Source organism: Crassostrea angulata, chromosome 1, assembly GCF_025612915.1.
Source record: "Crassostrea angulata isolate pt1a10 chromosome 1, ASM2561291v2, whole genome shotgun sequence".
NCBI lineage: Eukaryota > Metazoa > Mollusca > Bivalvia > Ostreida > Ostreidae > Magallana > Magallana angulata.
The window spans coordinates 48,411,311-48,436,167 of NC_069111.1; the positions used below are offsets into that span (position 1 = coordinate 48,411,311).

At 35.3% G+C, this 24,857-nt stretch overlaps 2 protein-coding genes across 7 annotated transcripts in view; both read left to right on the forward strand.

Moving 5' to 3' along the window:
- Positions 1 to 394: 394 nt before the first annotated feature.
- LOC128187007 (contactin-like) lies at positions 395 to 18,889 on the forward strand. 4 transcript variants are annotated; one of them, XM_052857022.1, is made up of 29 exons: positions 395 to 537; positions 2,271 to 2,363; positions 2,636 to 2,736; positions 3,041 to 3,132; positions 4,959 to 5,110; positions 5,554 to 5,661; positions 5,905 to 6,083; positions 7,083 to 7,097; positions 7,776 to 7,926; positions 8,397 to 8,492; positions 9,360 to 9,511; positions 9,654 to 9,750; positions 9,888 to 9,996; positions 10,120 to 10,316; positions 10,622 to 10,776; positions 10,870 to 10,990; positions 11,184 to 11,462; positions 11,696 to 11,862; positions 11,963 to 12,089; positions 12,244 to 12,417; positions 12,572 to 12,718; positions 12,866 to 12,966; positions 13,174 to 13,281; positions 13,583 to 13,733; positions 13,954 to 14,075; positions 16,097 to 16,301; positions 16,460 to 16,575; positions 16,817 to 16,994; positions 17,440 to 18,889. In XM_052857022.1, exons 2-29 carry the CDS (start codon positions 2,300 to 2,302, stop codon positions 17,568 to 17,570), a joined length of 3,795 nt encoding a protein of 1,264 aa, XP_052712982.1. In that variant the 5' UTR covers positions 395 to 537; positions 2,271 to 2,299; the 3' UTR covers positions 17,571 to 18,889. The 4 variants fall into 4 exon arrangements, with proteins under 4 accessions (XP_052712982.1, XP_052713000.1, XP_052712991.1 ...); XM_052857031.1 differs by lacking the exon at positions 395 to 537 and adding an exon at positions 627 to 780; XM_052857040.1 differs by lacking the exon at positions 7,083 to 7,097.
- Positions 18,890 to 22,053: 3,164 nt separating this feature from the next.
- The window catches only part of LOC128167054 (adenylate cyclase type 8-like), a 28,268-nt gene continuing 25,464 nt past the window's right edge, over positions 22,054 to 24,857 (forward strand). For all 3 annotated transcript variants that reach the window (XM_052832562.1, XM_052832577.1, XM_052832569.1), the window contains exon 1: positions 22,054 to 23,004. In XM_052832562.1, the coding sequence (XP_052688522.1) occupies positions 22,366 to 23,004 (639 nt within the window). In that variant the 5' untranslated portion in view covers positions 22,054 to 22,365. The remainder of the gene's footprint in view (positions 23,005 to 24,857) is intronic.

Below are 24,857 nucleotides of genomic sequence, written 5' to 3' on the forward strand. Positions count from 1 at the left end.
AATATTTACTTTAAAAGTTATGTCATTAATTTAATATGTGCATAGACGCATTACTACTAAATGAAAGTAGGAAGCAGTCGTATCTTATCTTTCACTGACTTATCTATACATTGTATATGGGACTCGAATAGTGTCCTTACCTATAACCTTCAACGTTTTGAAGGACAAAAGTCTTGTCCATTGACATGATATGACAGTGAAATCAAAGACGCGGAATTAAAACTGAGTGAATAATACAAAGCTTTGCTTATGTAACATTGTTTATTCAACTAATTAACAGCCTCAATTAGAACGTTCTTTCTCTCAATGAACCACCCGGTGACACACTGAAAACTGTTAAATCCGCGCGTCAAATTAACGCAAATCAATAGAGTTTTACCCGGGGTCATCGAACCATGACCAATACAAAGCCAGGTATGCATTCAAGATTTAAAAAGCTCAAAAGCACTCAAATGTGAACCCGCTACAGTAAAGAGGGAAATCACACATAATATCAAACTATATAGTTATATCTGGATATTGTGTATTTTAAGACAGGTACGTACATTTTTTTTTCCATTTTAAGGGGTCATTTGAATTATCTTTAATCTGTTGAGGCAGGGTCGGATGGCTCATGATCTTGCCTAATTTTATTGTCTTACTAACACTGGGGGTAGTGTAGGTTTACATCGACTGAATGAATCATCGGGAAATTTTCAAGATGGCCAAATGTATATACGAAATTGTATTGATTTATTTTGAACGGATGTAAACATCAAGTTCCGCAACACACCTGAACAGGTAAGTTCACAAAATCACAAAACCTTGGTCAAAACGGGAACAAAAGTTGGAAGTAAGGGTCAAGATTATAAAAATCCTAATTTGATTCCGCTTTATTTGGGTATGGGTACTGCGTCCAATTAAAAGTTGACTCGCCTTAATCTAGAGAGTGTTTGACAACGAATTGACAATACATGTACCTTCCAGCCGATTTGTTTTTAAGGTTAAATCAAGTTTAGATTAAAGAATTGTAGGCTTAAATTGATGGTTATGTGGAGAAAAAAAATCACAGTGGTCTTTTTTTTTCCATTTCTAAATTACATGTATATCGTGTTTGAATTCAACTGAAACAATTTTTTATGAAACAAGATATGTAAACCTCATCCAGGATTACTTTAAAAAACACATTAACATCTTTTGCTCTTTTTTTTCAAATTAAGAGTGGATTATATGGAATAGGAGTGAGTAAGAAGAAAAAATAGAGATGTGTTTTTATAAACGCCATATCCATCATGGCAAACAACCAACTTCCGGTTTAGGTTTTTTTTTTAAACCTCGCGTCACTGGCAAACCGTTTGACGTCCAAATTACATAAATTCCTTGTTGAACATTTTACAAAATTAGTGTTACAGAAGTAGAAACAAAAGCCTTCGATAGAACACCGCTTATCGCGGTGTAGACCTGTAATGCAGAGAGGGAGAGGGCCAGGCTTATTGCGTTCAGGTTATGCGGAGTCACATTTCAGTCAGAATGCACTGGCAATTACCATGTGTGATGTTGCATAATGTGAACTCAGTATTTAGGATAAAAAACAAAACACAACACAAAGATGCCCACAAAAAGTGTTACTATGAAATAAACGTGTAATCAAACACATTGAATGTATCTAATTCCATAGCAAAGTGCCTTTAGTTAAAATGGATTATTTATGGATTAGCAACACGAGTCGGGATTGGGGAGGGGGAGGGCTGATTTAAGGCTTTTGATAGTTGCTTTAATCCTTAGGTACCTGTAACTTTAATGAAAGAAGGGATGATAGGATGTATGCCGACCCAGTTTTCTAGGATTAGAAGGGGGTTGGGGGTTGGTAGAGATACAAGTCATGTATAAAATGCATGCATATCAATATCGTTTAACACATCTGTTGATATTTCAAAATGGCAGTCATTTATGCTTACGCTAGTTTGTAACATTCATACCTTGAGTAAAATGATTAACATACGGCGACATTCGAAAAACGCTCATGATTAAATGTCTTTAAGATATAAGTAATTACTGTAAATAAGAGCTGCATCACCCTTTAGCCCCAGTGACGAAATTGCAATATGTCCCTTACCACCGTGCCATCAAGAGCGATGTAAATTGAGAAAGAGTGCGTCATAGAAACCCTTTTTTATCTGATTCTAACTTTTTTTTTTTGAAAAAATCGAAATTTTGTCATGAAACCAAACTAAACCAGTGAGATCAAACCTCATGGAATGGAGTTGATGGATATCTATATTTCGTTGCAGATTTACCAGAAACACAATAGAGATGCACAATGCATAGGTTGCTGCTATCTGTATTAACGTTATGTGTTTGGACGGTTAAGTCGCAGTTCTATGGTAAGAAAATCAGTTCTATATACAAACACTCAAACTTATTTTTGTTTTAGAATAAGATAAAAATGAAATTTAGAATTTTATGCAATCAGCTTTTAAATTCTTTTTGCTGTAATTGGTATAGTTTTTGTAATTTTTTTTTTATATTTTATTTTAAATATAGGCATTTTAAGAAATACTACTTTTGATATTTAAAAGTAAGGGCCATCAGTTTTTAAATCAGTAAATAAAAAATATGTGATGGTTGCACTATAAATGTAACTTCAATGTTGCAGAATGCCCTGATGATTGGGTGGCATACAACGCGGGCCAGAGATGCTACAAATTTAAGGCGGTACCCACGGCTCGGTATGAGGCCGCCAACGCTATGTGTGTGGTCAGTATCATAACATCAGTGGCAGTATTTATATCTCGGTGTCAGATATCTATGAAATCAATCTGCAAAATTCGTATCGACTTTTTAAATGGGCTTTTAAATTTTTCATGAATTTGTAACTTTATACAAGAATATATATTTACTCCTTCTAATTAAATAGAATCTTTAAAACTTTGTTGAAATAGGCCGATATAAATATCGTTCAATAAAAGTTTTTAATATACTTAACATGTGTTCTTGTATACTCTATACTTAGTATCTGATACAACACGAGTTGAATTGACACCTGTTTGTTCTTGTACAGGAGGAGGCCAACAGCGCCTATGTGTTAGCCATCAGCGACGCTCAGGAACACAACTTTATCAACGAATGGCTGACCAACCAGGATACAGTCAGGTAAAAACGCACACACCACTGCCTACCACCACATCCTATATCCACACACCACTGCCTACCACCACATCCTATATCCACACACCACTGCCTACCACCACATCCTAGACCCACATACCTCTGCCTACCACCACATCCTATACCCACACACCACTGCCTACCACCTCATCCTATATCCACACACCACTGCCTACCACCACATCCTATACCCACATACCTCTGCCTACCACCACATCCTATACCCACACACCACTGCCTACCACCACATCCTATACCCACACACCGTGCACCACCATCACAGCAACACCACCAAAAACCATAAACACCGCTACAATAATGATCCACATCAAACATTTAACACGCTAATATGAACACCACCAAAACCAACCCGACCTTTATAATGATACAACACAAACATCATCAATACTAGCTAATATAAACACCAACACCAACCCGACCTATATAATGATACAACACAAACATCAAACCACATCATCAATACTAGCACCACCAAAACAAACCGCCACTGAACTAATCCCACCATCTACCACCATAAAACGAAACACTAGGCTACAGTACATATATTGTTGTGTTTACTATCTATTGTAAAATGTTATATTCCAAAGCGGATTAGTTATTAGTTCTTCTACAGTTATTCTAAAAAAAACCAGCGTAATGGAGCTGCATTAAGGGCTGAAAGAAATATGTCAAAATGAAAATGTATTTATTTTGAATGTTTAACATGATTATTTATTATGCAAATCGTGCACGATGAAAGGTCATACGTGTGTTATTTCATGCTTAAAACTACAAATGAGCTTCTTAAAACCTTTGTACTTTAGAGAAACCTAAATTTGAAATGCCCCCCCCCCTTTCATCCCAATTAAAAAACGATGGACAGTTGTACTTGCAGAAAAGTCGATAATACACAGTTTGAATTTTTATCGACGATGGTGACAAGAAATAAAATATAACTTTAGATCTAAAGAGACGAAAAGAAATATTGCATTTCATGATGTTTTTATGGGATACGTCCAAGGAATTATTTATTTCTGAGGCCGAACTTGTTTTGTATATGTGCTATATATATCGTATTAGAAAATATTCAATTTTGCAAAAATATAAAGAACTTATTACTTGTGTTCCTGACTTTGATGACAAACGTATTTCAGAATTTCACGAAACTCCCAGTTTGTAGTTTGAAAAGTATTAATTTTAACGTTTTTGCACCGATCATGCATGTGCCGTTTGGCATTACTAGTTAATTATTCATAATGCATATCATCTTGTTTGAGAAAATCTTTGTTTAATTCGTACCTGTAAAATTCATATATATGTATAAAGTGTTCAATTTGCCTTACCAGGCACCTGTAAAGTTTTGGAGGCATGGGAAATGGATTATATGATATTCTATCATCAATTCACGCACATATAGTCTTGAAATCTGCAAAAATCTGATAACATCATATATAATGAATGTTAGACGTCCCTGCATAGGCTTTGTTCTACCAATAATTTGTATTTTCGTGAATTGACAATCAAATATAGAATCTCTCTCAAAACCGAGTTGTTGTCGGAACCCCCACCCTATAATACATGTACTGGCCTTTTTGCAATTTTCGAAAAAAAAAAGACAACCAGATTTAATTGTCATGAACAACGCTATTATTAGCTAGTAGGGCAAGATTTGAAAAATTATACTAAAACGGTATTTGAAAAAAATATGCTTTGGTGCATTACCGATTAAAAAAAATTTCGATCGTGTAATGTTTCAACCCATCGATGACTGTCTGTGACGTCACAATACTGTCTCTTGTTGGTCTCTCTAGGCGTGTCTGGTACACCAGTGGAAGAAGGGACCCCTCCAACCCCAGTTACTACCGGTGGGACGGGGACGGTACCAATCTCAGGTTTGATCTCAGCTTCTGGAACACCAACGGTCAGCAGCAACCGGGGAATATCATCGCCTACTCCTTCAATGGTATGTTCTTGTAACAAGTCATTTGATTGGTCAATCACCGGCAATGTGATCGCCTACTCCTTCAATGGTAGGTTCTTTTAACACGTCATATGATTGGTCAGTCACCGGCAATGTGATCGCCTACTCATTCAATGGTAGGTTCTTGTAACACTTCATTTGATTGGTCAATCACCACAACTAGTTCTTCTGAAGAAGGGGTCCGATTCTATGTACGGTTAAAATATCATGCTCATATAGCAATCATTATGGTATTTCTTTATAAAGCCTTTATTTTGTCTAAAGATAGAGATCACATATACAATTTAGAACATTCAGTTGCTTTCCAGAATGTGCAATTTCTTGTCAATCTAGTTTGTTTCAAAGAAAGGTTTAAATACTTGTTTAACGAGTTTGAAAACAAGCTCCACAGACTTGATTCATAAAGCTTTATTTCGTTTTCGAAGGTGTGGACTATGGATGGCGTCATGTATCGCCAAACAACAGTTTGTCCTACATCTGTGAAATCAGCCAACAAGACGCCTATACCATTCTGACACAAAAACGGGACTTTAGTAAGTTGCTGTTTGGGAACCCTTTTTTAAACTCCCAAACAAGTCCATACAAACAAAGAGTGGTCATCGATCAATTAGAATCAAAACTTTCTAGAAATTTGATTTTAAAACATATCGGTATTCAATAGAAGAAAAATGATTTTGAAAATGCAATGATATATAATTATAGTACTTGAAAAAGTGACTCAACAGAAGAATGATGGCAAAAGATAGCCCATTTATCTTATTGTTTGTACTTTGTAGGTTATGGGTCGACATCAACAGATAAAAAAGACCTGTTGTATGGCCCCACCTTCACCGTCGATCCCACTGACGTCACAATGATCTCCAAAACGACGTCACTTTTCGTGGAGTGCCGCGCGTCCGCGAACCCGCCTGCGTCATACAAGTGGTTCCGAGGTCCAAAGAGCAACCAGACACTGGTCAGTGGGAACATCCAATCACTGGTTATAATAATGTTGTTTAAGGGGGCCGGGCGGTCTTGGCCATTCTTAAGACTGTATTGATCTCCTTTATAGAAGAAGATTTTTGTTTCGACGTAGAAAATGATCAAATTTTAATGCTAAAATATATGGATTTTTTTTTATGAATAGTACATGTAGTTTATAGCTAACCAAATTATATCTAATTTAAAGTACATCTGAATTAGTAATTTGTTTACCACCTAGCATTCTTAAGCATAGAACAAAACACCTGCTATCTCAGTTTTCAAGAATTCATAAATTAATGAGATATATGCTTTAAAACAGATTTATCTAAAAAAAAAAATATGAGACCACTTTTTACGTTTCAGACGTATTTAAAAAATACATTTCTGAAATTAACAATCTGACACTCTATTTTAATAGCAACGGCTACAAACAGTATTTGCACGTAAAGTGTATACATTTTTTAAATTTTTATTTGAATAACTCGTTAAATCGAATGCTCAAACCAGTCTGGAAAAAGTTCTGGCTTGAAATATGCCAAAATTGAAATTACTTGCGTCACATTTCTGGTTTTGCACCATTACTAATTGGATGGTGTCAGCTGATCTGTCATTATAAATGATAGACTGCAGGAAATTTTCATAAGACAACAAACGCTTTTTGACGGGTTTTTGCAGGTTTTCTTGTCCAGATTGTAATTTTTTAAAAGTTATCCATAAAATTGTCTGTGCATCGGTTCAGAGAGTTAACAAATATAGGTGTATGAACAGTTAAAAGCAAATCCACGGATTTTGATTCTATGATTTAAAAAAAAAAACCATAATAGATAAAAAAAAATCACAATTCAAAAAAAACCTGCCATGCATTTATTGTCTGATGGTTCCATGGGATGGGTTGGAAAGCAAAAGTTTAAGGTTAACCATTTTTGTACATTAATTCATAAATAGCTCGATTTTCATTGATTCATGTGTTACATTGCATCCTGTTTGACAGGCTGACAAGGAACAGGTGAGATATCAAACACATTACTCCCCACAGATAGCATTATAGAAGGGGGTGGAGATTGACCCTCAGCTAACTGACCGCATAGGAACAGCTATTTATGTTGATAGCATTACATGTATCGTCCATAACCATTTACTAACTACATGTACATATTATCTAACAGTCATAGATCAGAGGAAAGAAAACAGAGAAATGATTAAACAGAAAATTAGTTCAAAAGCTAGCACGCACTTTCAAATTAAAACAGGTAATTGAAAATTTAGGAAAACTGAAGACAACATGAAAACAAAACTCCCTCTCTAAATACTTATTTCATTTAAAAATCAAGAAAACTTTGATGATGGCGTGCTAGCTTTTAGGGAAGTGGTTTGCACCAAGTTAAAAGGAGCGTTTTTACGGATTTTTTCCAGTAGTTCAGCAGTAACCATTGGCACATAGCTCAATGGAACTTCTCTTGAGAAATTCACAGCTGGACTATATTTTATATGAACACAATATATTTAACAGTCATTCTACTTATAATGATATTTCATTATCTAAATGTGTATCATGTAATGATGTAATCATTATACTAAACAAACTGTAATCATCTAGAATCTCATTTCAAATCATCTCTTCTACAACAACTCAATCAGATTACTTTTCTTCATCCGCTAAACGAGCTTTTCTCCGCATTTTTAGATCACCCCCCTGACGGATCCCCGTTTCACGATCACTAACGGAAAGTTGTCCGTTCAGAACCCGGTAGAGAAGGACGAGGGCGAGTACCAGTGTATGGCTGAGAACCAGTTCGGAGTCATCATCAGCCACCCTGTATCTATCGACTTCGGATGTAAGTGCGATGCTCCCCCCCCTTCAGCGACTTCAACCCCCTCCCCCAACCAGTGGGTTTATTCCCACTTAGCCAACATTCTGAAATTTTAAATTCCCACCTGGCCAACATTTTGATTTTCACACCTGAGTAATCAGGAGGCCATAGTCTGTTTTCACATGTTAATGTATTTGTTATCAATTATCTGAGAATAGTTTGTTGAAAACAAATAAACAAAGAGCAAGTACATGTATCATTGAATCGTGTCTGTATACTCAACTATTACAAGTCAGGACTGATTAGCTTGAAAAATTGTACACAAGTTTTCATGCATTTATCCATTTGTAAATATAAGTCTTTTCCCCGAAATTCATTAATACATGTAATTTCTTTTATATTACATATATATCCACCCCGCCCTTCCCAACCAAAATCTTGATCAGCTATGAATGATATTTAAAATGAGTTTGTTTCTGGGTTTTTTTTAAAAGATCTTGGTGAATTTTCCAACGTGGAGAATGCACCGGTGCGATCCCGGGCCTATGAAGGCGCGGTTGTGGAATGTTCCCAGATAAACTACAAGCCAGGTAAGACTAAACTCTTTACAAGGATGTGAACCACCTCAATTACGTAATACAAACGTGAAGCAAAAGGAAATAGCTTAACCTTTAACATATCTAGTCATCAAAGGATCATTCATTCTGATTTCCATTAACATTTTACACCTCCGTTAGCATCATGTTTGCAAAAGTCTGTCGTTGTCCCCCTTCCCCTTCTTATTCCCCCCCCCCCAAAAAAAAACCAACTTTAAAAATCTAACAATAAGAGGCAAAAAACAAAAAAACATCATTAACAAACAAACAAACAAAAAGGGAAAAAAGAATCTCCATATTATGTTTGTATGTTTGTATTCGCAGTGAAAAGTACAACTAAAAAGGAATTTTATCGGTACTACATCTATTAAGTAGAACTATAAAATGTCTGTCTTCCAGCTACAAAGCTCCACTTCGTTATCAACAAATTTCATTTAAAGTGGGGAAGTTTTTTATTACTTGAATTGTTGTTTACGTTATCGAACGAAAATTAAGTTACGCTTGACTAAACAAAGGTTATCTTTCTTTATTTTTAAGTCATATCAAGGTGTTTTCATCTACATCACTTTACATTCTTATAAATATAAAGTTTTAAACCTCATACTTATAGCAGATTTCTAGTACTGGAAATAATGGAGAACAGTGTGTTTATCTAATATTTACCAAAAAATGTTGACAGACACATAAGCTGGTACACGTAGTATTGCAATGCTTCTTCAGTAAAAGCTCCGTTAGTTCCCATGGTTACTGGTAGCATTTGATACTAAATTGAAATATGGACTTACTTTAAAACGGTATTTTAGTATTAGAACATTTTACTTGTACTTGGGTTAATTTCTGTGTTGAATTTGAATGTTGCAGCGGCGACATACAACTGGAGGAAGCAGAGTGTGGGCAGCTTCAAACGGGATCCGATTTACACATACAACAATCCCCACATCTTCATCTCCAACAATGGCCGCCTGTACTTCACCGAGGCCACAGAGGACGATGTGGCGGACTACTACTGCGAGGTGGGCTCATTGTTATAGAAAAGAGGACAAGCATTGGGTTTGAGATTTGTTCAGTTTTTGTTATAGCAAAGAGGACAAAGATAATGACAATGGGTCTTAAATTTGTTTAAGTTTTTTCATGTCGAGTATTTTGTGTTGCTAGGTGACGCTTAATGTCTATGACGACCAGAATGCAATTGGTTCTGCCCAGGCACCGAGTAGAATCAGTAAAAGGATCCCTCTGGAAATCATCTACCAAGGTTACCCGATACTTCACAATCAGCATATTTCGAATTATTACTGCTAAAATATTGATTTGTTTTAACCATTTGTTAGAATCAAAGGTATTCTAATACAAATGAATCATCTTTTGCTAAACCAATTTCTTCTTCTGTAGCTTCAAAAACAGAGTGGGGACCCGTAATCCACACCGATTTCATTGAAGTCTTTCCAAATCCCCCGCTGCGTGGACAAAAAATCAGAATGGAATGTTTCGCCTATGGCTCGTGAGTTTCTATTCAACAAATCCACATTATTTTTTTTTTTTGCTCAACGCAGACATATTTTTTCAAGCATTTTCCTGTTTAACTTAACAAAAATGAAACCGAATCCTTATGTCTTCTCCCCAGGGCGACCAACTACGCCCAGACCTGGGGGTTCTCCTGGAGGAAAGTGGGGGGTAGGATGCCGGACCGGACCAAGTACAGCGACTTTAACCGGGTGGTGGAGATAGACAACATTCAGTACGAGGAGGAGGGGACGTACGAGTGTACCGCCAAGAGGAAGAGCTCCGTGGCCTCCAAGGAGGTCGTGCTGGCCATAGAATGTACGTCAAAACTATTGTACCACTTATCTTACATGCCTGTAAAACAGGTGCGCGCAAAGCATTGTGTCGGCAAAAGAAAGATCGCAAGTTTGTTGGAAGACATTGCACTGACTTTGGTTTAAAGTAAAATGTTGGTTTTGTTTCTGTTTAGTTTTTTTTTTCTAATGATTCTGCATCTTTGTTGCATGAAACCATGGACCATTTCAGTTTTACTTGAAATAAAATTTCGAATAGTCCGTAAATAGGATTGTTGATCAGAATGATGAAAATTAACACGTTTAATGAGGTATATTACCTATCTGCAGCAAAACCCTACTTCCTGCTTCCCCTGGATCACAAACATTTGGACGAGGGGGCGGATGTCACGTGGCGGTGTCTAGCCTACGGCAAGCCAACGCCTGTCTACTCATGGTACAAGAACGGGGTCCTTCTTCAGCCTACCGCCGACAGTGGTATAACGGTACGTCACGTGATTTAGTGACCAAGTCTCTTATAAGCCAATCAATGGTGGAGTCCTTCCACAGAATTGAGAAATATTTTGTTTGATTGACAGATCAACAGAAACACTTTGACGCTGAGAAATGCTAACAAACAAAAACACGAAGGCATGTACCAATGTGCTGCAACTAATGTCCACGGATCTTCCCTCAGCGCGGCCCAGATCCGAGTTCTGTGTAAGGAACACTATTTTTTTTTTGCTTAAATCCCGAATGTACAAGTGTTAGATATTGTTCTCTTCTAAATCTATTTTTAATTTAAGAAAAATAAATGGATAATTCCAGGGAAAGGTCATACTATATAGTAGGTCTTAACGTGAACTTAGCTGCAATACTAAACTAAACATTTTGAAATTCCTTTTTGTTTTAGCCTTTAAACCTACGTTTGCAAAATATCCATTACCGGAAAGCATTGACGCAGCTCTGAACGGAGAGGTCGTCATTCCTTGTGAACCGGAAGGGGCACCAAAACCGGAAATCACGTGGTTAAAAAACAACGCTCAAGTCAATAGCGATTCACGAGTTCAAATCATGCCAAACAACTTTCTTAAAATTACTCAAATTAACTATGGTGACCAGGGGTACTATGAATGTAGAGCTAAAAATGTCCTCGGCAGCGATGGGAGTTTCTGCAGACTGAATGTGAAAGGTAACCATTTCTAAATCCCATTTAAATATTCAAACAAACAAACAAACAAAAAACCATGTGTTCTTTTTAGTGGAGTAATACAATGTATATATTACTTCTACGTTTGTGAACTCGTTATATAAGACGTTTCTCCTGATATTTTAAGTATTTTTTTTTTCAAATACGCGTGTATGGGTTTAAAAGAAGATATGAATTAAAAAAAAACTACAATAGTTGTTTATTTACTTGACCAGTTGCGACGACCATCACGCGCGCCCCCAACCCCGAGACGCCGGTGTACCAAAACAAGACAGCCCTGATCTACTGCTCGGCCTCCTACGACCTCTCTCTGGATCTGGTCTACGTGTGGACGTTCAGCGGAAAGATCCTGGACCTCCAGAGGAACGGCCATTACGAACTGGTATAATATACACAATTCAAAAATAATGTACATCTTCATCTAATACTTCTACGAATAAAACAAGTTTGTTATATTCACGAATCTTTAATTTTTTTCAAAGGCAAATTTGCCATCTGGAAAAGGTCTTTACATCAAGATGGCCCAGTTTTACCATGAGGGGACGTACGAATGTATTGCCCGTACACCGCTGAACGAGGCCAGGGCCCAAGGCAGGCTGATCGTGTACGGTGAGTCGCCATCAGTTATCTTTCTAGATTCAATGTAGCTGTAAGATATAATTGTCTTCTTTCGTGAATTGATGAAGAGTTTTTTGTTTGTAAAAAGAATTGAGATATTAATAAGAAATTATAGATTATATATATTTTTTGCGTTAACCACCAGGTCCCCCGGGCGAGGTTGCGGGGCTGTACGCAGATCCGGGTACACCCACAACTAATTCCATCGATATCTTCTTCTTCCTGGGCGCGAGTCATAGATCTACAATCGAGTACTTAATTGTTGAATTCGAAATTCAGTCAGAGAAGGGAAAGTGGTATTTCAGTAATGAAACTCACAGTAAGTGTTAATACATGTTTTTCATATGTTTATATGTAATCTATGATAAGTAGGCGCATGCGTATTGTACTTCTTTTTGTTCACGTTATATACATTGCCATAAATCGTTGCATATTCATATATCTCTAATTGTTTGGGGTTTTTTTTTACACAGCCGTCTTTGCGCCCTCTACAGTTATACCCGGTAACACTCGTGACATGCGCACAATTACTGTGCGCGGGCTTGACCCTGGAAATGGTTATAGCTTCCGGATAAAAGCCGTGAACGCACTCGGAGTGGGTCCTCCGTGTACCCCGTCAGGTAAGTGTGCTTTATACAACGTGTCTTAAAAAGTTATATAATGAAAAAAGATAGAAGTGCTGAATCTATTTTCATGAATTACAGTATTAGAAAGAAAAAAACAAAGGGTCTATTTCAAAACATTCATGCGATAAATTGTTTGTCCAGGTACTGTTAACACACTGGAGGCCCCTCCTGCGGCCCCACCCGCCAACCTCAGCAGCAGGACAGAGGGGGTGGAGGTGGGACAACTCATGCTAACGTGGAAGGTAAAAATAGCTCATCGCTCACTCTTCTTGGGTCACTTCTCGGATATTCCTGTCGAAATTTTAATTCAGAATCTTATCATGTTTAAACTTTAAGAACTTTAAAGCATGCAACATTAACTTGCACATAGAAAGACGAGTACATGATTTTGTGTGTGTGTGTGTGTGTGTGTGTGTGTTCTAATGTTGATATATTGTACCTGGTGACAGAAACTGCCAAAAAGATACCATGGCGTCCAATTAGAGTCTGACGTCAGCTACATCGTATACTACAGACAACTGAAAGTCTCGGCTGCCCCTGACGCTCTCTGGAACATGGCAAGTATTCAAACAATGAAAAATGTCGTTGTAGTTCATGTAAATCTGCAATATGTGCTTTTAATATTCCTCACAGAGTTCCATCGCAAGCCTTCTTTCATTTTTACATTGTTTACGTAAAATAAAGATATTTCAAAATTGTTTAAAGGTTGAATATAGATATAGAGCAATTAGGATTTTTTAAACATTGAATATGATGTAAATTTTTCATTTGGTTATCATCACAAGGTGTCCAATCCCACCTCTGGGTGGGCGTGGTTATAGATTCCGTTTGACCAATTTTCTGATTGTCGTCCAACAGGAGGTGATCACGGACTGGGAGCAGGAAGAGGTCGTGATTCAGGTGGGAGAGGATTTTTTCTGGACCGAGTTCGAAACTAAAATCCAGACCAAAAACCCTCACGGAAGGAGCCATAACTCTTCCATAGTAGTGGTGTACTCAGCGATGGGCAGTACGTATATTCAGATACTTGTATCAACCAACTAAAGCAAGAAATATTACAATATCTGTCTAAATATTTTTTAATGAAAATATGGTTAAAGCTAGGATAAACGAAGTTTTAAATAAAGATTGTTGGGTTTTTTTATTTCACCATGTTTCACCCTATAATAATAGCGACTAAACTTTCCGAATTTTAACCCGTTTTAATGAATCAATTTTTTGATCCTCAGTGCCTGTGGCAGTCCCAACCAACATCTGGGGGGAGGGCTACAACTCCACAGCGCTCACAGTGCACTGGGAACCCGTGCCAGACACACGGAACGAAATCAAGGGCAAACTGGGAGGGTATCAGGTAGGAATATCTTCAGTATTGTAAACACACTCCGTCCAAACCGTCTCTTGTACAGTAAATACACGCTTTTAGCGAAACCGCTTATAATGAATTGACACTTACAGTGAAACGATTTTCTGTTCCATTGACTTTAGAATATTTAGTAAACAGATACTACTAGTACAGAGTGTCCCAGAATATCATATACAATATACTCTTTGAATAACTTTTGATTCAATTTATTGAACAAAGAAAAAATTAAATGATTTTTATCATTAATGTATATGATGTAAATTTTCATTCCAAAATTACACAAACATTCATAAGTTTTTGACAAATGGGCGTTGTGTGTAAACAAAATCAACAAAGGGAGAGCACTAATGACGTCCTTTTTGATCAATGACGACGTCAACCTGATGATTAAAATCCCTAACCACAGCCACTGTACGGATCCCATTTATTCTCTCAACTCTTTCCACAACTTAAAGAATCGGTTGCTTGTTGAGTAGGTTTTTCTGAGGGTATTCTTTTTACGTTATTTGTACAACTGTATCTGGAGTCCATGTTATATAATACAGGTTTATAACGGAAGATGCCTGCTCTCTTTTCCGAGTTTTTTTTTTATTGAAATTCAGTTCAACCAATGGAATATGATGCAACTTTGTGACACCATAATTAAAAAAAAAGTTTTCTCCCATACTTTTTTTGTGGAAAAAATTTAAAGATTTTATCCTTTATTTGAGTCACAATTTACAATTTTTGACCAAATATTATTTAATTCATACGAATTTCAAATGTTATCAGATATTCTGGGACATCCTGGCTTGTATGAAATTCGAAAAATTGAAGGCATTTTTTTCTCACAGACATAAGTTTGAGCAGCAGACACAATAATTTAAAAAAAGAAATAACTTATAGAACAGGCAAAATTGACCGTCCCTGGTGCTGAGCTAAACTTTTGTTTAACTGTATCTTACATGTATATCGATGAAAGGTATCCATCTCTCACAAAAACAATTTTTTATCAAAAATATTTCTCTGAAGAATAATCTTTAATGGAAGCAAGATATGATTAGTTTATATAGTAGATTGTTTTTGTTAAACGTTCACTATAATAAAATTGTTATTGTAACTAATAAAATGGTGAATATGGGTTCGCTTGATTTGTCTACACTGTGGTACACCTGGTGGAGATGATTTACACCATATAATCAAGGGAATTTGGTGTATTGTATATTTTCAATATGGACGCCAAAGTCGTGACAGCTGCCGAGGAGTTCCGTTTTTTAGACAGTTCTTTTAATAGCTTTTGAAAATAAATAATTTTTGTAATCCATTGCTACCCTTGCCAGTATTTAGGAACATGCAAAGAACAGTATGTGTTTGTTTCTTTTAAATAGGCTATTAAAAAATTGTTAATAAGTGTATTTTAGGAGAGACACAATGCTTAACAAGAGAGTAAACTTACTGTGAAGCAAAAAAAATTAAAAGTATAATCTGGCAAAGTTACTAACGAGCTAGTGCATTCATAGGCATTGAAAAATAAATGCCTATAAAACTATTTTTCGTACTTCTTATAATACACTATATATGTTCAATGTATCTGTTGACTTTTGCTAGTGCAATCATAGGCATTGAAAAATAAATGCCTATAAAACTATCTTTTCGTACTTCTTATAATACACTATATATGTTCAATGTATCTGTTGAAAAAAAATACAAAGCTTTTGAATTTATTTTTCTTATGCTTTGAACACTTTCATATTTACACATGAAATATGTGCTACATTTAGGCTATCAACTCGAGCATATTTCATGTGCTGACAAAAGAAATTCTGCAGATTTCTCAGTTTACTGTTTTGCCGCCATATTGAAAATAAGAGTGTAATTTCAACCACATGCCGTGTAGACGGTGTACACCTAAAGTGTACACTTTTGCACTTGATTAGAGAAAATTGTACACAGGTTGTAAGGTGTAGACATATCAAGCACGCCCTATGAGTACAGCGTGAGCTGACGTCAGATACACGTGTTCGATGTAGGTGCTGTATTACCTGAGGACACAGGACGAGGACGACACCAAGGACTTTAAGCACAGACAGGCAATCCGATTCCACGGGCAGCGGAACTCAGGGGTGGTCATCGGCCTGTCCCCTGACACCTACTACTACGTTCAAGTGCAGGTGTTCACTGACGCGGGACTGGGGCCCCTAGGGGAAAAGAATTTAGCAGAAACTATGAATCCAGGTACTCTATGGTTTAAGAAAAGCAAGAAATATATTCTCAGTTTTATCTTTCGGTGAAACCCAAAACTAATTGCAGCATCATAATCCAGTTTCAGTTATGTGTTGTCTACTTAAAATCAATTTCTTGAGGTAATATGGTACAATGTTCGTTCGTTTTAGCCCCTGCCCTCTACCCCCAGGAAGTGAAGGTCGTCTCTAAGGACGCGTCATCTGTAGTAGTGTCCTGGCGAGGGGTCAGCACAGGTCAAGCCGAGGACTCTTTAAAAGGCTACGTGGTCAGTACTTATCGATTGCGTCCTAGATAATGAGCCTTATATTGCAAAGCTTTGAAACTTGAACACAAAGATGCTGAAATACAATGTCACTCTTTCACACACCTTTCTGAGTATTGGATATTATAACTATTGTCCTTTGTAACCGTAATTCTAATACGCCATAGATAATGCAAACAACAATCAGATTTGAACAAGAGCATATGCTTAGGCTACAAAGTAAGTCTTTTGTCCATTTTTACAGGTCTTTGTTTGGAAAGCTAACGAACATTTCCGACAAGCCAAGCCTATTGACGTGGGGAAGTTTCCGACCGAGTACACGCTCTCGGGGATCGAAAAGGATTACGTGTATGCTGTCAGGGTAGCAGGCTACAGCTTTGGGGGGATAGGCAGAAAATCTCCGACCCTTTATTTCACATTAGGTACGATTTACTTATCATTCCAAGACAATTTATAATTATGATAATAGCCCATTAGATTTCTGACATTTAATTTACTTCCATGCAGGTGCATCTCAAGAACAGTTTGAGTTTGAGAGACAGACGTTATTTTTACGACACTGTCAAGTTAAAAAGTGATTTTTGAAAAAAAAATTAATGTACAGAGACATGTTTTAAAGAACTTTTGACACTTTTGACACTTTGTAAACTATTTCTAATAAGGTAAGAAAATGGTTAAAAGATAAGATGGTAAAAGCTACAAATGTAATGTTTTATGGCCTATGTAACCCGCTGCCGTGTAATGTTGCCCTTTACTTAGTTTCAAAACCATGAATTACATAGTCACAGACATTCAGATAGATACATAAGATTAACCATTTTTCACTTGACCAATCAGATTTATCTTCAATTGTTTTTTTTTCTACAGCTGGGTCACGTGTTCCTATCGACAGCACCATTACTCAGCAGCTATTGGCCGATGGATCCGGCCGCTTACATCACAGCGCTCTTTACGCAACTGTTGTCTTCCTTATATGGAAATTATACTCATATGTTTAAGGATTGTCAAATGTAAAAGGACCAGAATCTCGTAAATATGAAATACTAGTAATCAGGAGTTAAATAAATACTATCGCAATACCGTATTCCATATATGGTACCAAAACTCCAAGTATTCTTCTTTGATGTATAATTAGGTTAAAGATTTATTACTTCTAAAATAATATTTGATGTATTAAGGTTTGTTGTGAAAATTTGTTGAATTTGTAAAAGAATTGTGTAGAACTGTTATGGTACATTAAATGTTACCCATGTTTAAGGAAAAGGTGAACTATAAACAATAAATTATGATTGTACAATATACATGTACATGTATTAGATTAATATTGTGAGCCAAAAAAATGTCGCCAATTGTCTTAAGATTAGCCAGACTTTTGCAATGTTTTAAGAACATTTTTTATTCTTTTACACCACACACTCCCTTTTTATTAGTGTTCTTGTCTTACAATAGGCTATAAAGTTATGAATTCTGTAAGAATAATATTATTAATATATCCTAGTCCCTCATTTGTGGTAACACATTCCATGTGGTATACCATTGTACAAGATATACTCATTGTGTTATAAAAGATTGGGGTAGGGGTATCTTTATTTTGAATATTTGTATTCTGCAATTTTGGAATTACGTAATTCGTGTATTAATTAAGTACTCAGTGTGTGCATCTTTCAATGACTTTATATAACTTGTCTTTTTTAATAAGTATAAATGTGTTTCATATCTTGTTATGGTTTGTAATTCATCTGTGTAACACCTCTTTGTATGTAATGGGTGTATAAGTGAACCACCATTAAACAGCCAATGTGTTGTTTCACAGTTATTTTACCCTGTTACTGACGTCATGTTACAACATTTTCAGTTAACAATGGGTTGTTCCGTGTTCTTGGTCCAATTTGTCACATCATAATTATTTCCGTCTATTATATATCGCGCTAGTGATATGAAATCCAATGTTGCATTAATCATTTTTTTTGTTTAATTTTTCATAGCTTTTTGCATATACATTTAAAATTCCTCTTAATCATTTTAATATATCATCATTTTATAAAACCATTACAACATTTATGATTTCTATTTATACTTTTTTATGAAAGAAAGCAAATAAAATAAGATGACTGTTTTGTGCCATGGCTGGCGAAAGTTGCATAATATTATATTAAAGGCTGTGTGTTGATGTATACATGTCAAATGTGTATTTGAATGTTTATAAAAGAGTGCTTGAAATGAATTATTTACCTTTATTATTTATCATCCTAACCAATATGAATTCATATGTTTTGTATAAGAAATAGATAAAATAAAAATTTGGAGCAAAACATAATGGCTTTATATCCATTTTCTGCTTGCCCATTATACATGTAAGTAAATGATTTACAAGCGGTCTTTGTACGTGAACAAGGAAAGAAATAATTTTTACACTCCAAAATCAATGAGATATAAAAAGGTAGAGGTTATGAAAATTATAAATAATGTTTTTTATTCTATCGTACATAAGTGAATAATTAAACTCTAAATTTATGTGAAAACATTACCCCATTTTAATGACAAAGAATTACCCAACTCAAAAATGCCAGGGGCTCGTAACATAAAGGGTACTTAAGTCTAAGACAGTGCTTAAGTAGGACTTAAGTACATTCTTAGACTTAAGTCCGTAACTAGAAGAGTGCTTAGCTAGGACAATTTACCCAAAACTTAGGCGGCCGGTAGAGGTGACTTAAGTATGTCTTAGGTATTGTTTTCACACATTTAGAAGACTTATTGTTAATTATTTCAATTCAACATATGATTACAGAGTATTAATCACATTATGATATTTACACAGAATAAATATCATAATACTAATCAATATAAAATTTTTGATTTGATTGATATAAATATTAACAATGGTCGTAATGATCTGTAACATATTCCATAATTCCAGTATGCAAGTGGACTGCTAAATAGGTTGTAAACACGTAATGGTCGGTTTACAAGAAGTAACTGCATATATAAACTTGCGAAACTAAAGGAGACAAAAACACCCTCAGCGATTTTTAAGACGACGATTGCCTCATTTCAATATATCGACTTAATGAAGAAATTATACCCAGAATACCAGAATTGCCTGCTGCCTAATCCTATCATGTAATAATTTTTTTTTTTTACATAATAAAATATTGTTTAAATAATACTAGTATATGAATTGCCTTATTGGTGAGGTAAGATGTAGAACAAAAGATAAAAAGAAATCCACTATATAATTATATCAAGTTCTTACGGCCTCGCGATATTACCCCACAGACAATTCTTCGAGAACGTCTAAAATAGTGAATATTCGTCAAAACAGAAGCAACAACAATAACATGAATATATTGCCCGAGATCCATCGCTTTGAGTTTTGTTTAAAATTTTAGGTACAAACGTATATAATTATACTCATGCCACCTTGAATGTTGTGTATGTACATTTACATATATTTGCATTTCTATTGTTCTTTCCCACTGTAAGCCCATACGGAGGAGCTGCAATTATTTCTCTATAATCGCAATTGCTCTGTCAGTATACTATGACGTCATTAAGGTGTAACGTGATATATACTTTTCCATGACGTTATAGATTTAAACCACTATACGATACATCATGTGTTTTTCTCCAACTCCATTAAAATTGACGTATTTACATGTAATATTAAAATATGTTTCTGAAAACATTTTAAAGGAATTACTGTTATAACATATCATTGATTCTGTTAACAAATCTATGTGAATTAAAACGATACATTACAGTCTGAATGTTTACTTTTATGTAATAGCTAAATGTCAAGGTCTAGGCTAATACAGGGTATTTGCGAGTGGTAAAATGCAAATATAAGTAATAAACAACGATTATTTAGTGAACATGGCGATATGAATAGCAACTGCTCTGCTGGCATATTTTTCATGATGCGCTAGCGCGCATCATAGAATATGCCAACAGAGCAATTGCTATTCATAACGCCATGTTCACTAAATAACGTTGTTTATTTCTTAACTACCCCCATGATGGCATCTAATATCAAAGATGTCATGCACGTGTATCTATAAAAATATGATTTTATTACCAATACATTCAAATTCGACAAAAGAAATGAAAAATACGTTTAAACTTTTTAACATAAACATGACTTAGCTAAGACATTGCTAAGTTTGCTTTATGTTACGGTATAAGACATACTTAAGCAGAACTTATGTAGGTCCTAAGATTCCGCCTAAGTCCTACTTATGACCCTACTTAAGTCAAAATCTTAGCATGCTTTATGTTACGAGCCCCTGGTTTACGAGGCCTTCCGAAGTGTAAGCACGAATGTCTCAGAAACAATGCTAGACTCATTATAGCCCAAAATTAAATAGTACATGTATTCATAATGGAACAGGTAATATCAATTGAAAAAAAAATCTCACGTAGTCTACATTCATTAGTATGACGAATTTCGTCTCCAATTTGGTTACAACTGGAAAAACTATACTAGAAGCTAACTAATAAATACCGATTGACTAGTCCTTGTATCCCCAATCATTGTAATTCATTGCAAATAGATATATTTGATATATACATATTAATGACATATATTTTCGATTTAAACATATTTTAATATGCAAATATAAATGACATATATGTGCATGTAATAGTATGATATTTTGGTTAATTTTTTAAAATACAATTTGGATATAGAAAGGCTATTATTATTATATGTATCTAAACATATCAAATGGCATGCTATTTTACGCAGGTTTCTATCATATGGCATAAATGAACTTTTTGGAAACTGCATTCTATAAAAAATAGTCAGTTGCAAATATGTAAATATTCGGCATAGTGTCATAGGCATGTACTAGCGGATAGCGTACAATTTTGTACATCAAATCATTTGAATTATAAATTCTCTGGATGTTGTTTACTTTTCATTATATCATATTTGATATGTACAGTATCGCATTCCGTTTTTATAACTATGAGCTTGTATATAGATTAAGCAGTATTCATGGATCCACAGAAAGCCCATTAGCGTTCTGAGGTTATAGGATTTACATGTAACGAGAGTCCATCTGCACATCTCTGAAATTTTATGAACATGAAATGATTTCAGATGTACATGTAAATCATTCAAAAAAGGATGTTTAAAAAAAGAGAGAGAAAGAGAGAAAGCAATATCTTTTTAATTGGAGTCCGTTTTAACAATTCAAACATTTGTGCTATAACTGGACTGTTTGTTAATTGGAAAATAACCCTTTCATTTATACCTGGGATAGTCTTCATTTGATTCCAATAACCTACATTGTGTTGATTATCTTTGTCGGTGTTAACTGTCAATCAATGGCCTCCACAGAGCGGCAAGGATTTAGATATCATATGGATCATTATTGAAGGAAGCCACGGACCGAGCTTTCCATTTTCACTCTGCAGCTTGGTGTTTCAAATGAAAAGTAATTAGTTATTCCAACTGAATAACATTTTCAAATTATTACTCAGTGAATGTATATCTATGGAGTGCCAGTCTCTTTTTACGGATGAAAATATTTTTCCGCTGTGTGAGAGTTGCGTTAGCGAAAAAGTGACCCACTGAAGGCCAATTATAAACTGTAATCTCTTGCTCATTTAATATACCCGAGAAAACATACTACGTAAATGAAATGAAGACAATCGGATCCAGAATGTCTCTGCCCTACAAGCTCGAGAAAAGCAACACATTGATCACAAAGAACGCAGGCTGCTATAAAACAACATTAGACATAATGTACCGCTAATAAGTCGGAAACTCGAGAACGATATCTGGTGACGATGCCAACTGCTAACGTAAAAATCCACCCGGCGACAGCAGACGACCAGGAGATGACCAGTGGGAGACTTAGAGCCGCAGACCAACAGAACATGGATCCAGAGGAAGATTGGAAAATTCTCCATGCGAGATTCCCTTGGAAACGCTATCATTCGGAAAGCATTGAACAGAAATACAATGTGTTCAGAAAGGAGAAAATGTTATCTATATCGAAACACTTACCTTTGTCATCGGCTATGTTTGGTGGAATCGTTTTTGCGCTCAGTATTTTCCATTTTAATGAAGAGAAAGTGCCGGCCATTTTGACCACGTGCATGTTTTTGTTGGTCAACATCGCCGTTCTAAGTTTATACTGTGCCAAAGAAATTCAAACGAACACGTCACATATCGTATCACTATTTGTATTTGTTTTGCCGTTTTCCCTTCTTGTTTGTGTTCAACTTTTGGATTTTCGAGAAATTTCCGCTTCCGGTATGAGGGTGGAATGGGTCGCATTCTTAGTATTTTTGGCGTTTGTCACTCTTCCCGTCCGATACTGGTTATGCTGTGCAATGGTTCTAGTTCTGTTTCTAGGACAATTATCAGCTGTCGTGTTTAAACTTTTCAAAAATAAAAGTTCGCCTATGGATATCTTATACCAGGTAAGCGATTTTGCTACTTCTACTGTCAATACTTCTGTGAAACAGAAATGAAGAGATTTTGCTGCATTCGAACTCAATGTCTCTAGCGTTTTGTGTTTTTTTGCATAAAGAAAAAAACCCCAAACATGCACCAACATACTTCATGTATCTAATGTAGCTCTAACATCACACTAAATAGAATAAACGTTGTGTACCATCAAATATCAAGTCAAACTGAAAGAAATAATGCCTTCTTGAAAGAATTTGATCATCAAACTTTGATAAATTAAGTGAATTTGGCGAGTTTTTGCGATTTAATCAATCATGTTAATTGTTGATTGTATCAAGGTATGCATTGTACATAGTGTCGGAAAAATCACTTTTACTTCAAAGAAATTTAAAGTGACCACGACGTTTACGGCAAATGTTTAATGGATGCCTAGGTTTACATGATTCGTAGATTTATATTTATTGATGGCACATGACCACGTTGGAGATTCAAAGAAATGGCAATTTTCTAAATTTTATGGGAAAAATAAGGGAATTATGACTACCTGGGGGTCATTGTGAAGTAAATTTTATTTACTCCGCGCGCATTTATCCGCACATGACTGAAAGTGGGGGTATCACACAATATATTTAGACAGCTGTCTTTTTTTACCAACTGTTTGGAACTAAAGATATTGTGTACGGATTTTTCTTATCGATAAACAATAAAATTACTTTGAAATATTAATTAATTTTTTGACGGACATTTCGCTTTTCGTATTTGCATTCTGAACAAGTATTCTGATATTTCATACATGTTTATTTCTATATATGTATTAATGTGTGTACTGGAGAAGGTCTGAATCTAAGTATACGTATCATCTTACGAGTCCGTAATTCGAAGAATAGTTTCATATGGTGCAAAAATAATCACAGCTTGTGTGGTCATGTTGTGCTGTATAACCATGAGTATTCTTTTACAGTGCACCGTATCAAAGGTCAACTGCAATAATGGCGTAAGCCGCTTGTAGAACTGTCTGGATTTATTAATATTTATGATATTATTGTTTTACTCCTGTAATTATTCTTCTTTTTTTCATATTTCAAGAAAAAAAAATTCGATTTTATGTTCTAATCTAGACTGAGAGAATTCTATAAGTATGTTAAGATATCGTTGATTTTTAATTTTCACTTTACAAGCATTGTCCCCACTATTAGTAGTTGAAAGAAGCCTTAAATTGTTAATATATTCATATAAAGTGCTTAGAAGCAATTCTTTTGTTTATGAGGTTATTGGGAAGTTTCTGCCTATTAATTGTATTATAATTATGTAAAAGAAAATTATATTTGTTAGTAGATTTGTTAGTAGATTTCATACAGCGTCAAACGTACATGAATTTTTTCTCTGTACCATAGTTTTGTTAACAAGAACTAAAAGCATCATATATATTTATAGCACAGGCACAAGGAATTGTTTTATTATAAAAAAGAAAAATTGTTAACGCCAAGTGCCTGTGATTTATTGAATAGAAATATGAGCCTAGTTATTCCCCTGTTATAAAATTCAGTATACAAGTATTTGCATTTATATTAAAAGATTATATACAGTACTATCAATGCAAAATGCCACCACATAGATTAAAGTGGATTTTCATCTGATCGTGCCGTTCATTCTCGACTTGTATTTTGTCCAACCTTTCCTAGATCACCTTCTGTTCATAGTACTGCGCAGTAATATGTTTGGATTTACTTCCTGTCTAGAGATACGGAGCAAGAAACTGAAAGAAATGAATTTTGGTTTGGACCAGAGTATCTGACATTAGCTCGAATTTCCTAGTTGATAAATTTATGTAATTCAGTAATACTAAATACTTGCAAACACAACT

Coding starts and splice junctions, on each gene's coding strand:
- LOC128187007 (XM_052857022.1), top strand. CDS start 2,300: ATGCATAGGTTGCTGCTATCTGTATTAACGTTATGTGTTTGGACGGTT. Junction 3,133..4,958: donor ACCAACCAGGATACAGTCAG/GTAAAAACGCAC, acceptor TGGTCTCTCTAG/GCGTGTCTGGTACACCAGTG. Junction 5,111..5,553: donor CATCGCCTACTCCTTCAATG/GTATGTTCTTGT, acceptor TCGTTTTCGAAG/GTGTGGACTATGGATGGCGT.